At 37.3% G+C, this 16,838-nt stretch overlaps 1 protein-coding gene across 1 annotated transcript in view; it reads right to left on the bottom strand.

Moving 5' to 3' along the window:
* Positions 1–16,838, bottom strand: part of AMMECR1 (Alport syndrome, mental retardation, midface hypoplasia and elliptocytosis chromosomal region gene 1) — a 60,904-nt gene that overhangs the window by 16,874 nt on the left and 27,192 nt on the right. The window contains exon 3 of the mRNA XM_013976205.2: positions 5,744–5,858. Coding sequence (XP_013831659.1) covers positions 5,744–5,858 — 115 coding nt within the window. The remainder of the gene's footprint in view (positions 1–5,743; positions 5,859–16,838) is intronic.

Below are 16,838 nucleotides of genomic sequence, written 5' to 3'. Positions count from 1 at the left end.
TGAAAAACATTTTCTTAGATAGATGAAGCCTATGTATTTTTTTTTTAAGGCAGAAATCTTAGGTTAGAAGAGAAACAAAACACAGTGTCTGTCATAGTTGGGAAAAATAAGCAAAGGTCTGGGGTTGACAGAACATATACCACGAGAAGTTATTTCACTTGGTGACTTCGTGAGTCATGCTAATCATCTGCGTATGAATGGAAACACTGTTTTCAGTGGAACATTAATAGGAGCCAGAAAAATGTAAAACCTTTAAGTGGGGAGACAGGGTGAAAAAAAGAACATGAACTTCTAAAAAATATATATGCGAGATAATGATGGTAGCTGATTTATTCATCTCATCTGTTTACTCTCATGAAGGCTGCTACAAAAGTTCCCTATTACTAACTGCAACTGAACACGTCAGAAATGGAGTTGAGATCATTTAAGAGGTGTGCTTTGGAGCTTGCTTTTTAAAGTGAAGTACAGTTCTCTGGGTACTAAGAGTTCAACAAACTTGGGCACTTTGGGGACAGAGTAAGACTAGGAGGGACTTGAGGTCCACCTTTATAGTGTGGGGACAGATTTTTGGTACCACGGAAGAATCATGCGGGCCAGGCCCACCCAGGACGGGTTGATTCCATGTAAGCAGTCTGCCTTAGGACCACAAGTGACAACTGTATACACAGGTGAGATGTCAGTGATTCAGGAAGCTGCATATAGCAAAAAGTGCCTTATGGTTTGTGACAGTATCAGTAATCTATTGAAATATGATATATGGGTCTACTTCAGAATACAGAAAACATGTCTTCCTCATGCCTTCAAAATGATCTTGTCTCTAAAGCAGAGATAAAAGATGCCTGACTACAATTTATAAAATATTTTGATGTCTGTCAGCAAATTGCTACATCAGTTCCCCACAGGATCACTGGTAGCATACTTGCTACACCAGTTCTTCTACAAACAAAAGGCTTATTCATTTATATAGTCCTGAAAATGAGCAGCTAGTAGATGACTCACCTAGAATCACCCCTTGAGTCAAACTCTGGGGAGTATGATGCCACTGGTTTTATCTTCTTCCAGATCTTTAAAAGGAAACATGGCTCCCAAACAGTGTAACTACACAAGTTCTAGGCTCCCTATCATTTCAGAGGACTCCAACAGGCTGCATGAGCTCTTTTTTTTTCCCCTTTCTAAAGTGCCATGTCTGTCAGCCATCCTGCCACTCAGAACTCTAAGAGTGTTGTCAATTGAAGAATACAGAATAATGATGATAAGTTTTTGTGTTCAAACACAAGGCAGATCACTTCAGATATCTCCCTAGAGATATAATTTTCCTCATTTAACAACCATGTTACCCTTGCAGGTAGGTATTTCAACTTACCAGTTAATTATTACCCACCCACGCACCCCCACCCCCGCCCAGATCAATCACTCCTCACTCTTCTCATACTTATCAGGGCAGTAAGTAGATCATGATGTGGGCAGTGATCAGCAATTCTCAGAAGGGAGGGAACACTATTCCAATTTGTCTTTCAAGCCTTTGGTGGCTGGTTTTGTTGTTTTTAATGACTATGCAGATTCCTTGAAAGGCTACCTGTAGACACTTTCATTTTAAGTGTATAATTACTATTTTGAGGAAATATAACAGATAGAAGCATTACTGATCATTTTGTCAGTTCAACAGGCAAATGTTTATTTGAAATGTGAATTCAAATGTGTGACTAGAAAATTAGTTACATCCACTTGTGAAACCACTTATCATGCATTCTTCACATTATCAGATAGAAGCATTCTAGCCTCTAAAAGTCTGATGTAAGTCCTATTTTCCTACTAAATGTCTCATAAAATTAGAGACATGTTACCAAAAGAGAGATCCCAAATAGGCTGAGTTAAAGACCTTGGCTGAAGAAGAGAGTGACTGCCAGCCCTGTGGCAGTTTACTTGTTCCTGATCATTTGAAAATTAGGTGTCTATTACCGCTGGTCACGTCCCTCATCCTCATGACCATAGGTATGTCTTTCTTGTTGTTGAAGTTACCTAACTCTATCCCTGGGGACTTCTAGACTTTGCCCTCTTCCTACTTTGATCTGGGCATTTTTGTCCTTTTAATTAGGAATTCTACTGCAGTAACATGCTTCACCAGCGGGGGTCAACTCTCAAACCGTACTTCCACCAGAAAAGCCCTATGTTTGAGACTTATGCTTATATAAAACATACTCATTACAGATCGATCCCTGACTTAAAAATTCTCCACTGAATTTCTGTAATCATCTCCTGTTTCCCCCTCTGGTATAAACATACATAGTACTTTGTATTACAGGTTAAAATTAGATACTTATGGTGAATAGGATATTTCATTCCTAGAAGAAAAGCTAATACTTATTTGACAGTGTGAAATTCCTCAAAGTGAAATGTATACCTTCCTAATATAGACTGACTCCTCATAAAGGAACTCCACAAAAAATAATTAACATATATACAAAGATAAACCATAAACAAACTCCCTATAATCTTTTTAATAGTGACTGTAAATTTAATATAATCTCAGTTGCATAAACAAATATGTAGATTTATTGATACAAAGATACAAAAAGAATTAAGAGAAAGAATTCCAAAATATTAACAGTTATCTCAGAATGGTATAATTCCAAATGGCTTGCAGCTCTTTCTTTACATTTTTTGAATTTTAAAAGTTTTATTCTTTTTAGAATTACTATATTATTGTGGACAGTAGTTTAAAATATATACATATATATGCATGTGCATATGTACCTTTTTATATGATAAAATACACATAAAATTTACCATTTTATCCACTTGAAAGTGTACAAAATAGGTGGCATTAAGTACATTTATAATGTTATACAACAATCTATCCAGTTTCAGAAGTTTTTCATCACCTCCAGTGAAAACCTTGTACCCATTAGGTAGTCATTCCCCATTCATACCCTCCCCCCAAACCCCTGGCAACCACTATCTGCTGTCTATCTTCCTGGATTTGCCCCTTCTGGATATTTCTTATAAACAGAATCATACAGGATGTGGCCTTTGTGCCTGGCTCTTTTCACTTAGCATAATGTCTCCAAGGCCCATTCCTGTTGCAGCATGTATCAGTCCTTCATTTGTTTTATGGGTGAATAATATTCAATTCTATGGCTACAATGCATTTTATCCAGTCATCTGTTGAGAGACATTTGTGTTCCACCTTTTGGCTATTGTGAATAGTGCTGCTATGAACATTCATGTACAAGTTTTTGTTTCAACATCTGTTTTCATTTCTTTGGAGTATATACCTAGCAGAGGAAGGTTATTGACATATGCTTTTTAAAAAATTTCTTTAATTCTACTTTGGCATTCTGTGTTTAAAGTAACAATGCCTTTTTCAGAATTGTTAAGGATAATCCTTGTAATACTGATTATGGTACATTTTTTTAAAAGCCAAATCACATTCTTTTTAAAAATGTAATGTTCATCTTTATTCTTTGGGAACAAATTTCTCTGATGCTGAATACTTTAAACTATGATGAAGTAACTGACAAATGACAGTCTTTTCCTCTTAGCATAGCTATTCCAACAGTACTTAAGTCACTTTCAAATGCTTATATATTAAAGTACAAAAATATATGTTTTGTTGCTTCTTTAACAGAAAAGCATCACTAAATAGACATCAATATTTAAACTTTAAGGGCTGTATTAAATATATAATGCCAAGTAGAAGCATATAGAATCTTCTAGAAATTCAAACTGGCAGATGGTAATCAGAGAGGATGAATACACCCTAAGAGAGTACACAGTACCAATTCTTAACTGCTTCACCTCTCACCCTCCCAACAGAAAGATAATATATCTCATGAACATACAAGCCCAATAATATCTAGGTTCATTTTAGTTGTAGACACTACTCGATGTGGGCTAAAGAAGATGATGGTGTGCTTACCCATACATATTTAGCAACTGTTGGCTTCTCCCATTTTTCCTTCCCCTAGAACATATGCACACACATTTATGCAATAAACATTCATGTACATGTCACACGTGCACACTTCTGCACCCTTTCTGAACTATACTTCCAACTCAGTGGCTGCAAGTAAAGTTAGGAATGTTTTTGTAGCCCAATCACCCCCTAGATCTCAGGTTTTTTCTGCTATTATCACTCCCATCCCTACCAATACACACATAGCACCCTGTGATTCAGAAAGCAGAAATATAAGTCTAGCTAGAGAAGAGGAAGCAGTACTCTTAAAACAATAAGAATGAACCAAACTGTAATATTTGTTAATAAGTAAGGAATATGATTTGGGATCACTTAAAAATAAGGTACTGAGGTATTTCTATAATACCGGTAGATATCTCTATAAGAAAAATTCAAATAGGAACAATAAAACTTATAGAAAAGGATCAACTGGAATATTTTAATTCTATAAAAGGTTTTCACATTCCAACTTTGCCAGGATCAACACTATCAACAAATTTTACTTTTTCCTTTACAAAAAAATCTTAAGATGGTTTCATATTCTAATAATGCTCAAAGAAAACCCTACCACAAACCCCAGAAAGGAACTGTTTCATCCTACTCTGAAGAATTTTTAAAATAGCTCTCGCATAACAACAATATTTATATCATGGAGATTTTTTTCGATGAAGATTAAGAACTTTATAAATGTCTTTTTTTCTGTATGTGGAAAACTGAAACACAGTGGAGTAAATTGTCCAGGGTATCACAAGGAGTGAGGGGGAAGCCAAAAATAAAATTAACTGTCAAGAAAGCAGCCTGTCCACAGAGAAAAATATCTCAGTTACCATGGGGGATAGTCATTCTAACAAGGCAGTAGAATTAAACATGTTATATCATGATGATACAGTCAAATCATTTATGAGTATCTGTGTGCACATGAATGCTCTGTGTATCACTGAATTCCCACTGCTTCATTCTTATGCCACTTAATTTCTTTGTACTTGTGTATAATTCTTTTCTCTGCTATTAGACTATAAGATGTTTATGGCAGGGACCAAATCTCAGCACTTACATGCATGAGGCACATGCCCAGAATACAGTAAGCAGTCAGGTAACATGGGTATGTTCACGTGTAAAATTTCATAGATATGCACTCAACTAACACCACCCAACCACCAAAACAAATCATGGTGAGAATCTGAAGTTTCTTAACAACTCAACCCCACATACTAAAGAAGAACAAAAAGATAATCAATATAGGCTACTATGATAATTGTAATGCACAGAGATACCCTAGATATACTCTTGCTTGTTAGTGTGTGCAAGTACATAGATTAAGGTAGCCAAGAATGAATTAGCATGATTTACCTGTAGTTAACCAACACCCCATTATTATCCATGAGCTGATTTCCCCAACTGGTATATTATCCTAACCCTTTTGCTGCTTGTTACTGTGATACATCCTCTGACTACCTAAAACTGGTGGCAGTCATACCAGAGAGAAGAAATAAATTCTAATCAATCCTGCTTACTACTTGTTAACAGCTTTTATGAGGTGCTGTAGTGAAGTTAATAGGATAAAAATGAAGAGCAAATTTAGTTTGGGGTATTTAAACAACGTAAGGTACTTTGCTTTAAAAAAAAAAAAAGAAAAACTCCTTCACTCACATTTCATTGATCAGCTGTGAGGTTTATTTATCCATGTTATCTCCATCTCCATTACAAAAGAGTTATCTTGGGCCTAATTTTTAAACAATTACTCAGGAGTTACCTTCCTTTTTCTTTAAAAATTCTCTATTGTCTTACCTCCCAGTCCAAATAATCACAGACGTCTTCGAAGTTAGTGAGCAGAGACACTGAGCAGAACAGCCGTGGCAGCTCATCCCTTGTCATTGGGGGAAAACGGCTATCTTTAAGGGCACTGTTGAAAACAAAGTGAATATTAAAACAGTCACAAGATATGAGTTCCTAGTTTCAAATGCAGACAGTCATTTGAAAAAGGTAAGAATTTCTTAAAAAATCAGTAAGGTGAGAAAGGTGCCAAAATCTCCAAATGCATTCAAGCACTCCAAAGGTTTTAGAAGTTATTTTTGTTCATTCAGCAGATTATGTTTACTAGCTAATCCTGTGACTGATTCAGTTGTAAAAAGTGAATGATCAATTACATTTCCTATATAGTCATTTCCTTGTATACTTTCTTGTTACTTGTAGAATTTGACAATATTTTATTTGATTTTTGAGGAGAATAAAAACCAAAGCAGTGGAAACTTAGGGGAAGAATTCTGTATCTAGCACTGGTAGAGGGGGGGAAAAAAAATATATATATATATATATATATTTCATGTTGTTAAAAAGGTTCACACTACATTGGACAGTTACCATAGAACAACATATAAAAAGTTGAAAAAAAGGTAAAAATGTTATTTTCTTCAAGCAAAGGAAATCAGAGAAAACGAAAATTATCATGCAAATTATAGACTAAAAGTACAAAGATTTCAGGCCCCCTCTAAAGAAGAATTCAAGATTCTACTCAAAAACTGTGAAACTTCAGAAAATAGGGCTAATCTTAGGAGATAAAATTATGATTAGGAGACCATTAATCACATCAATGGATTTCTGAGTACATCAACTCTGATTCAATCCTGTAATCAAGGGTAGTGCACCACAGTGCCAAATTCTAGAAAAACCTCACTGTAAAGGACAAAAATGTTGGAAGATCATAATTCTTCCTGCAACAGTAGAATAGACAGAAAAGACAAAGACACACACACACAGGCTGTGTGTTCCTGTACTTTTAAAAGAAACCACTTCCTCGTCAAGAAAACAAGCACACCTCTGATTGCCTCCTATATTAATGGCATTTGCGCTGTCGATCTTCAAATGTCCTGTATAGCAGAGCCAGGCTTAGAAAATGTTTTCACAGATTAATCCTTAGAGGTTACAAACTTAGAGCCTACAAACTGCTTGGGTCATAACAAAGTTCCATGACCTTTGGAAATAATTTAACTCATTTTTCAGTAACTTCCTCATTGCTGGATTTTCTTTTTTCCATTCCTTCCTTTGCATTCAGAAACTCACTCACTGTATTGTACAAATATACCCCTATGTTTGTTAAGTATTTTCGATACATTGTGGTGCTCGTTCTATCCTGCCATACAGAGGAAAATGCTTATAGAAAGAGATGTTACACAGAGAGCATACATGTTTTCCCCATTCAAGGAGCCAAGATTAACCAAGAAAATCAGGAAATCTGTGATAATTCATACTCTGAGAATAGCATTTCACAATTTCATAATTTAACAACATAAATTTCCTATCGTTGGCTTCTTTTATTTTCCAACTGGCAAATAAACTTTTAAGAAATATTTTCAAGTTCTTATCCAAAGCCAACATAAAGACATATATGATGTGTGTATAACAGCCCCCCCCCAACCCCACCCAGGAGAGGAGTTGTAAAAACAGAAGAATCCCATGCATAAAAACCCAAACTTTCACACTTTCAGTTTTACTTTTGAAAGGAAAAAGAAAAAGAAAGGGTAAAAAGCCTTATACATTAGAATAACATAAAATACTGCTTTTAGGGTTCTAGAGTTTATTGTGGTGAAATATACAAAACATAAAAATTACCGTTTTAACCACTTTTAAGTGTTTATTTCTCTGGGCTTAAATACATTCACTTGTACAACCACCACCACCATCCATCTATCCATCTCCAGAACTTTTTTCATTTTGCCCAGTTGAAACAAGGTACCCAACAAACACTAACTCCCCATTCTTCCCTCCTCCCAGCCCCTGGGAGAAATGTAATTTAAATACACTTTTATAATTTCAAATAATTATAGTAATATAGTTGCTAATGTTTTTCCTATGAAACAGCTTTATTGACATACAATTCACATACCATTAAATTCACCCTTTCAATGTACACAATTCAATGATTTTTAGTATATTCAGAATTGTACAATCATTACCCCATCCAATTTTAAAATATTTCATCACACCACAAAAAAACGCTTTACCCGTTAGGAGTCAGTCCCCCCAGCTCTTGGCAAGCACTAATCTATTTTCTATCTCTATGGATTTGCCTGTTCTGGACATTTTATATAAGTGGAATCACACACGATGTGACCATTTGTGTCTGGCTTCTTTCACTTGGGATAATGTTTTTGAGGTTTTATCCATTTTGCAGCATGTATTGGTATGTGTTAGTCGCTCAGTCGTGTCTTACTCTTTGCAATCCCATTGACTGTAGCCCGCCAGGCTCCTCTGTCCATGGGATTCTCCAGGCAAGAATATTAGAGTGGATTGCCATGCCCTCCTCCAGAGGATCTTCGCAACCCAGGGATCAAACCCTTGTCTCTTATGTCTCCTGAATTGGCAGGCGGGTTCTTTACCACTAGTATCACCTTAATACGTTTTGTAAAAGCACATCATCCTTTTAACTGCACAATAATATTCAGTCCTATAGATATATCACATTTTTGTTTTCCATTTATCTGTTGAAGGACATTTGGGTTATTTCTGCTTTTGGGCCACTGTGAATAATGCTGCTATGAATATTCATGTATGAGTTTTTTGTGGAAAGTAATGTTTTCATTTTTCTTGGGTAGATACCTAGGAGTCGAATTGCTGCGTCACATGGTAATTCTGTGTAACTTTTTGAGGAACCAACAAATAGTTTCCCATAGTGGCTGTACATTCCCACCAGCAATCTACAGGGTTCCAATATCCCTACATCCTCACCAACACTTCTTACTGTCTGCCTTTTTCATTAGAGTACTAGGTCTCCTTTAATGAAGAGATTTTTGTATCTAGCTCTAGCTTTCATATATACTTAAAAAATACACATGCTGAAGTTGCCATACAGTTAATTTCTCAACACTCTGAGGCAGGTTATTATTTTATTTCCTAGCAAACCAGGAAAGGTATATTTTAGCTCAGTACAATTCAAACTATTTCAAATCAACAAAATTTTCAAGTGCAACTGAGGACCAGGCTAGGAAGCTTTCCTTGTGATATGGAGTCTATTGCTCACTCACCAGGGACTTAAAAAAAAATGTTTAGATCAAAGAGTGAGTGGGAGAATGCTAGCATGGCTAATAAGAGAAAATAACAATCATGCCTTGCTATATGACACTCAAAACACTGAACTAATAAAGGTATGTTAATCATGATATAAACAGTCTGATTTTACAGAAACACTCATTCAAACAAGACTTTTAATTCTTGCATTTTTCATCGGTAACTTTTCATTAAATTCATGTGCATAGACAAATTCCAAAAGGCAGGAAGCCCTCAGTATCTCTAAATGCAAATTCCTAGGGAAAAGAACTAGCAATGAAAGCCTAGCGAGGATTTAAGGGATTATTAAAAAGATGAAAAAATGCGGCTGGAGACTACCTCAGAGCTGCTAGACTGGGGTAGATGGCTGATAAACAAGAGGTTCAGCTTCTCTTGGCCCTGCTCCCTTTTGTATATAGAATATGCGATGTGGAAGCTGAGCCTTTAGAGACAATATGCTATGGGGAGTCAGGCAGTGACTTACTCGAGGTTGACCCAGCTAGTCAGTAACACAAGTAGGGGGACAACCCAGATTCTCTGATGCAAGTTCACAATTCTTTCTAATATCCACTCCTTAGTTGCTACTTTTGACAGGATTATGAGGGTTTTTTTTTCATTTGAAAACAAAATGCTTGCCTTACTAGGCAATTCTGATCTCATACCTGCAGTGCCTCTGCCTAAAAAAGATAAATAATAATGTAACAGCATTCACTAGTAGCCAAAGGGTAAATAGAGCTAGATGTCCTGTCTACTGGAAATCTGCAGGGGCAAAAAGGATTTTTAAATATTAATACTGTCCATGGAAAGCATTTTATACCAAAGTAGTATGTGCCAATTTAAAGAACTGACAAAGAAAGAGATCTTGTAGTAAATTTGTATGAAGTTCTCTTTGTTACAATAGGAAGCCATTTTCTAATGTTTAAATATTGCTAGGAAAAAAAAAATCACTTATGTACAAAAATCTGTTGGCTGCTCCATTACCCATATGATGGATGGCTAAGGTTTAAACAACAGTTTGATTCAATACCAAATTCAAATATATTCAATTCAAAGTGGCATCTTCCCAAGAATACATTCCACCTAATTGAGAAGCAGCATTAACATCTGTCAAAGTTAATATCTAATGTTAAATAGCACTTTAATGAAAATGAACATTAAAAAAAGTATTAGGAGCTTAGCTATCAAAGAATCACATGGTTTGTGACAGTACCTGGAAACTATGAGGGGAAAAACGACAGCTGAAAAGAGACAAAGCCTTAGATATGGAAAGGCTCATCGCAAACAACAGAGCATGCAACAGAAATTATTTGTGAGTCTAGATAGCTAGTCATTCACTCACTCATTCATTCATTCTTTTGCTTTCTAAAACACTGATGACCATAATCAGTTAACCAGTGGAAAGATACCAAACTGAGAAAGGCTTCATATTACAAGCAATCATTTTCCAGGACAAGGAAGTAATAACCAAAATTTAAAATCCTTGTTTGGACAGGTGAAGAAAAGCAAATCAAGTAAACATTAATCTAAAAAAATGTTTTTTAAAAAACAGCTTTTTACACAAGGGGTTTCAATTATCTGGATATTCTGCTATTCCTCGTCAGAGCTTCTAGAACAGAATGGACATGTGACATGTCTAAACTCCAGGAGCTGAGAATATTAGAATCCTAAGCCCAAATCTGAAAAGTTATCTATATCCTCTCTCCCACATTAAGTATCAATTTTAGCTTCCCGTGGTCCAAAAATAAATAAATAAATAATAGGCACAAAGCAGAATGCAAAAAAGTAAGTGACTATTCATCAAACCTAAGCATAGAGAGGAACAACAAAGGACATGGTCATGCTTAAGGAGTGAGGAAGGGAACCTCATTTTGGTGAGAGTTGAGACCCATAAGAAAGGAAATTTTCAATTGTAAGCCACATGTAAACTGTTACTTAATTGGGACATGTTTTTCCCTTTTAGAGTAATGAGTACAACCTACTTGCTGCTTAATGAGCATTAACACTACAATTTATTAATTGTAATATGTATTTCTAAGCATGATAGGATGGGTACTTAGCAGGGAGTGGAGGAAAGAACTAAGGCATGGAACAAAAGAAAGAAAATGTGAAGGAGGAAAAGAAAATGAAAATATATATAAAGAAAAATGGAGAGGAAGAGAAAACTAGAAGCAGAAAAAGAAGTGGGAAGCAAAGAAAGTTAAAAAAACCACACACACAGGGGTAGAGAGAGAACGCAAAGATGGAAGAATGGAAGGGCAGGAGGGAGAGGGAGATCTAGACTGGTGGGTGCTCGAGGTTTTCATGTAAGTTCTTTGGCTCCTATCCTATAGGATTCACAGAGGCTTTAGTCTGTTATCACCTCTGAATGGCTTAAAGCTCTTGAATTGCTCTAATCTGGAATTCTTAAAAGCCTCTACTCTCTGAGATGGCCACAGCTGCCCACCAGGAAGGAAAAATACTCTCTGGGCTGCATGCTGTGATTATCAGAGCAATATTGTCAAGAATCTACCTCCTAGCCACAAGTTCCTCACCTGTAAATTAGGAGACAAGGTTGTGAATTTGATTTAGTGGAGCAGAACTACAACTGGAAAATATCAATAAAAGATATTTCTTCATGTGAAGAAACAGATGGCTAAATGTTTGGTGTATGTAGTGTCCACATGATGCTTTCCCTGCAGAGTTTCTGGGTTTACTTGATCCTATTTTTAGAAACGAAGGGCTAGAAACTGGTTTTTAATTATTTTTCTGATGGAAATCTTTTAAAATATATTCTACCAGAGTATAACGGACATAATTTTCTCTGTATGACTGAGGTTCATCGTTAAGACTCAATATGACTTGGGCCATTCATTACTATACAGTATTGGAACAGTACTCTCAATTTAGTCTTGGCAATTAAAAAAAAAAATCTGTAGGTATGGAAAACAGATTACAGTTTGACCACCAACAGATTCCATCTTGGGGAATTTGAAAATATGAGATTATCTCTACTTTGAAGAGAATGTAACACAAAAATAACCTGACATAGACTTTCAAAGTTTCAAGGGATCTGACCCCTGTGTTCTCTAAGTTTGTATACTATAAAACTGAACTACCTCTCAAATTGAATCAAATGTCAATTTTACTGCCTTTCTCGGAGAATTTAGAAAAACCTCTACAACCCTGAATGAGTATCACTTTCCCAGGGTCATCAGAGCATTTCTCCAAGGTGTAACAAGTTTCCTGTGACTTACCACTGATAAAAATAGCTCCCAAAAATGCAAAATTGAAGTCGTCGTTAATATATGAGCCCTATTTCACAGTCCTATAGAACACAGCACAGGAGAATCGTCAAAAGCTTGGATTCTGGAATCAGACACGCCTACATTTGGATTGTGGCTCCACTGCATGCTAGTTGTGTGACATTTGGTTAAGTCTCTTAACTTGTGCCAGCCTCCATTCTTCTATAAAATGGGGATACTAATAGTACCTACCTCACGGAGCTACTGTGACAAGTGAACAAAATAATAATACCTGCACAAGTGCCTTACATACACCAGGGGCTCAGTAAGTAGTGCCCTCCCCCGCCACCATCAAAGTTTTAGTTAAGTTTATGCCCACAAGGCTGCCTCCATGTCATGTTTCTTGTGACAGGAATGGAGCCTCAGGACTAAGACTGACCCTTCAACCTCATGAGAAGATCAAAGCAAATTATCTGCTCTAGGAACTGCTGTGACCATTGAAAGAGAATAATGGCTACCCTTTCAGGTTCTGGTGTTTTTGAGAATACTTCATTTTCTTTCACTTTCAAAATATTTATTAAGCATCTGCGTATGCCTTTTATTATGTGAAGAGCCACACAGGATTTAAGAATAGTAGATTACAAAATAATACATGAACACATGTAAAAGAGTTTGATAGAAAGGCTGAGAGGCAAGGTTAGGCAAGGTTAGTGTCTTCTGGAAGGATCTGTTTACACTCTCTGCTACTGGTTTACTGGTTACCAAATGACCCAGAATTGCAGGTAAATTCACAGAAATTAAATGTATACACATTTTTGTTTTCTAGTAAGACGTCTATTACATCAAGCAACATACTTCTTCATCAAGAATTTCCATTATCCTGCAGCCATGCATTCATATGTTGCTTTGTAGTGTAACTCTTAGTTTTCCTGAGCTAGGTTTTAAAAAATCTCCAGGGCAGGGACTGGCTTTTTACTTCCATACAAAAAAAAGAAAAAATGTTTACCAAGAGATGCAATTCCCTGAACTGTGCTCAATTTATCTTCAATGGATTTAGATATGCTATTCTCTATCTTACTGGTTATGCTCCAGCAAAATCCTTAGGAAAAAATGTAAACACTCTCTAAGCAGCAGACACAGGATGAGAGATGAGAAGCTCCATGCTTTCCTCATCTCACCCAGTGGTCTCCAAACTGTTTTGATTGAGCATTCTTATCAGTAAAAGAAGTCTGAGCATACATCCTCAATATGTATATTTATTTACAAAGTATGTATCACAGTCACGTACAGCGAATATATCCAAAGCACAATACAGACTTAGAATAAGTTTGCTGTTGAAAACAGTGGGTATAAACACATATTTCAAATAATGTTCTTGATCATTTCCTTCTTTGGGGGGCTGACATCTTGTCAGGTCCGATTAGATTATATTCATTTTCACTTGATGAGTTGGCCAACCAATTTACAAGGTGACTTGCAGAAGTGGCAGCTAGCTCCACCTTTTTCTTGTCCTTGCTTTGTGCTTATGACTATTATCATCACTCCATTGTTCCTTTGCAGGAATGTTCTTAAGCCATTTGTCTACCCTGAGTGGCTTTAACTAGCTTTAGCCAACCTATGCATAATAGTCAAATGGCTTAAGAAGATTCCTGCAAAGAAACCACACAGAGATGTTATGGGGAGGGAGGTGGGAGGGGGGTTCATGTTTGGGAACACATGTAAGAATTAAAGATTTTTAAAATTAAAAAAAGAAAAAAAGAAAAAAAAGAAAAAAAAAAGAAGATAATACTAAGAACCACGCATGTACTTACCCAGGCTCGTAAACTGAAATACGCTGCGACATCCTGCAAAAGTGATTGAAAGTAGCGTGCCACCATCAACTCCCAGCAAATTGTGGTTCTCAGACTTTCCTCAAGATCCCTCAGTCTAGAGTATGCGACAATGACCCACTGACATAGACCAGATGGGAGCACCAGGGTCAATGCATACATTAAATATGAGTGGAGAGTCAGTTCTTTCCTATGTTTTATGTAAAAGATCATAAATAGAATTTCCAATCTTTTCTTCCCACTCCACAATGGATGGTCTTGGATGTACTGCTCTTAGGAAACTGCTAATCTAAAGCTCTTAATCAAATTCTAAGAAATTGGTCCTGATATACTTAGACATGACACTATGAGCAAAAAGAGCTTTAAATACAAAAGAGCTAATACCTATGGAGTGCCTGCTGTGTGCTAAGTGCTAGATATGTGTTATCTTGTTGAGTCCTCAAAACAACTCCATTTTGTAGATGAGGAAACTGAGGTTCACTGAGTTCAGTGAGACGAAGCAACTTGCCCAAGGTCATTAAAGCAGGTAAGAGTTGAATTCTGGGCAGCCTGCCTCTAAGGCTCCATTCTGTTTTCATAGCACCGCCTCTAGAATGTTAGTGAATCAACTTCAGTATATGCATATTCAATCAGTTCTAAGGAATTTTCCCCCAATTAATGACGCTTCTCTTGGGGTTTAACTGGATGTTGTAGGTTATAAGTGTGGGCAGGTTCTGCAACGAAGACAAATAGTACTTTTTTAGTGAAAGTTTTGGCTTGTTTTTGCTCTTTCTTCATTTTGATCTTGGTGATTCAGAGCTGCTGTCACTGAAAAACATCTGTTTTATCTAAATTTAATAAGGCCTATTAGTGGGACACTAAGCCTTCCCTTATTCTGAAGCCTTTCCACAATTTGAAATTTAATCTACTGAAAGTCATAATAGCGTTACCAAAGTACTAGTCTTGGACATATCTAGGCTGGCAGGCCTGTTTCTGATTTTTTAACTTTGCTTTTCCAACATGAATGAATAAGCTCCCTCATACTCACCACAAGAGTCAGGCAATTTTTTTCCCTTCCTTCTTTCCATGGTAATCAAATCTATAAGTTGAACTCTGTAGACTGCAAAACATATGGTGTCACTCTCTCTGATGTGCTGTGTGAGGTGGGTCAGTCTTACCTCTGGTGAGAGCCTACTGGCCTTTCTTAAACTCTTGCCAGTGCTAGCTGGCGCAGGCCTGCTGAAAGCTAACATGCTGGTTCTTATTGGATGGCCTGTCCATGATTTTCTCAAATGTCACTGACAGGCAACGAAAGGTAACAAAGGATAAAAGAATTAAGTCAGTCTTGAAGATGAGGTACAAAATCAACTCATCAACTTAACTCAGTCTTGCTGAGGAAGAGGGAGCGAGACTCCAGCCCTCTCCACTGACTCAAGCGATATGTTTTTCATCTTTTTTTTCCTTCTCTTCTTACCCTCTCCCAGCTTCTGGATGTTTTCCTCTTTTTCTTCCTCTTCTTACTCTACTCTGGTAAGGAAGGAAAAACTGTAAAATGTCGCAAGGAGATGAAGGAGAAGAATGGGGGTGGGGGGAGAGAGAACATGAAGACAAACACATACAGCTGCTGCTTCTACTGGACAAGTGTACAGAGCAGCGTGCAAGGCAGTGGCCATTGGGTCAGGATGACCCATTCCCTTCCGTACTGGTTTTAATGTTCTATTTCAGCCTTCAGGGAGTAGATGGGTGATGGTGACAGATAAAGGTACAACCCAGTCCACTGCCTCTTTTTCTCTGGGGTTTTGAGGTACCCTTGCCAAGGGGTTGGAGGTTGGGAAGAAAAGTCAAGGGCCTCAACCCTAGCAGCCTAGCTGCTTAACCACATGTTTACAGAATCACTTTCTTTGATTTGCATACTTTCTCAAGGCATATATCTCAACAACAAAGCAAAACTACACGCCTGTTTTTAAGGCCTCTTAACTTTCCTTAACATTCATTTAAATGGAACTCTCTTTCATTTTTATCACCATCTGATATCTTTGGGGGAAAGTTTCCTTTAAACCATTCATATCATCTTTGTTTTATATGATTCTTCATAGAATTTCCAAAGGGTCTTCACATCTTTTATCCTGACCCTCAAAACAGCCTCATGAAGTTGACAAGCTAATGCTACATTATGTTAGAAACCACAATAGGTGTTCCTCTGAGAACAAGACCCCGTGTAGTCACAGAGTCACAAAATGCCAGAGCCACAAGCGCTTAGAGACCGTCTGGTCCACACCGTTCACTTGACATCTGGGGGAACTGGAGCAGAAAGTAATGTGCCCAAAGTCACACAGCTACCGAGGAGTGGAGTCAGGGCTTACACTGCTGCACCTTCAGACATCCCTTGTCCCCCATCCATTCATTTTTCCACTATTCTTTCACATATTTGTGGACCAGCTCTGGCCTAATCCACTAATATTCCAGCAGGGATGTATGGAGGAGGAAGAAGAAAGTGCTGCCAAAGACACTGGGGAATAGCTACAACAGTGAAACAGTGAGTTTCCCAAGTGCCAGGCCCCTGGGACTTGTCAGCATGCTGAAGTCACGCAGTCTAGAAACTGAGCAGATAAGGGTGGGGGAGCAGCAGAGCAATGCAGCCTTTATCACTGCCCTCCTCTGCATTTCCAGTCCACTCCTTCCTCACCTCTCTTTATTCTTATTCACTCCTAGTTAGTGGTTCTCTCCCCAGTGTGCTTTTCCCTTGCTTTCTCCCCAGTGCAGTCCAGGCCATCCATTCTGGCCTGTCACTTCTCTTAGCTGTTAAGCTAC

Source organism: Capra hircus, unplaced genomic scaffold, assembly GCF_001704415.2.
Source record: "Capra hircus breed San Clemente unplaced genomic scaffold, ASM170441v1, whole genome shotgun sequence".
NCBI classification, from domain to species: domain Eukaryota; kingdom Metazoa; phylum Chordata; class Mammalia; order Artiodactyla; family Bovidae; genus Capra; species Capra hircus.
Note: the sequence above shows the minus strand (reverse complement) of the source record. Positions and strands in the feature narration are given on the sequence as shown.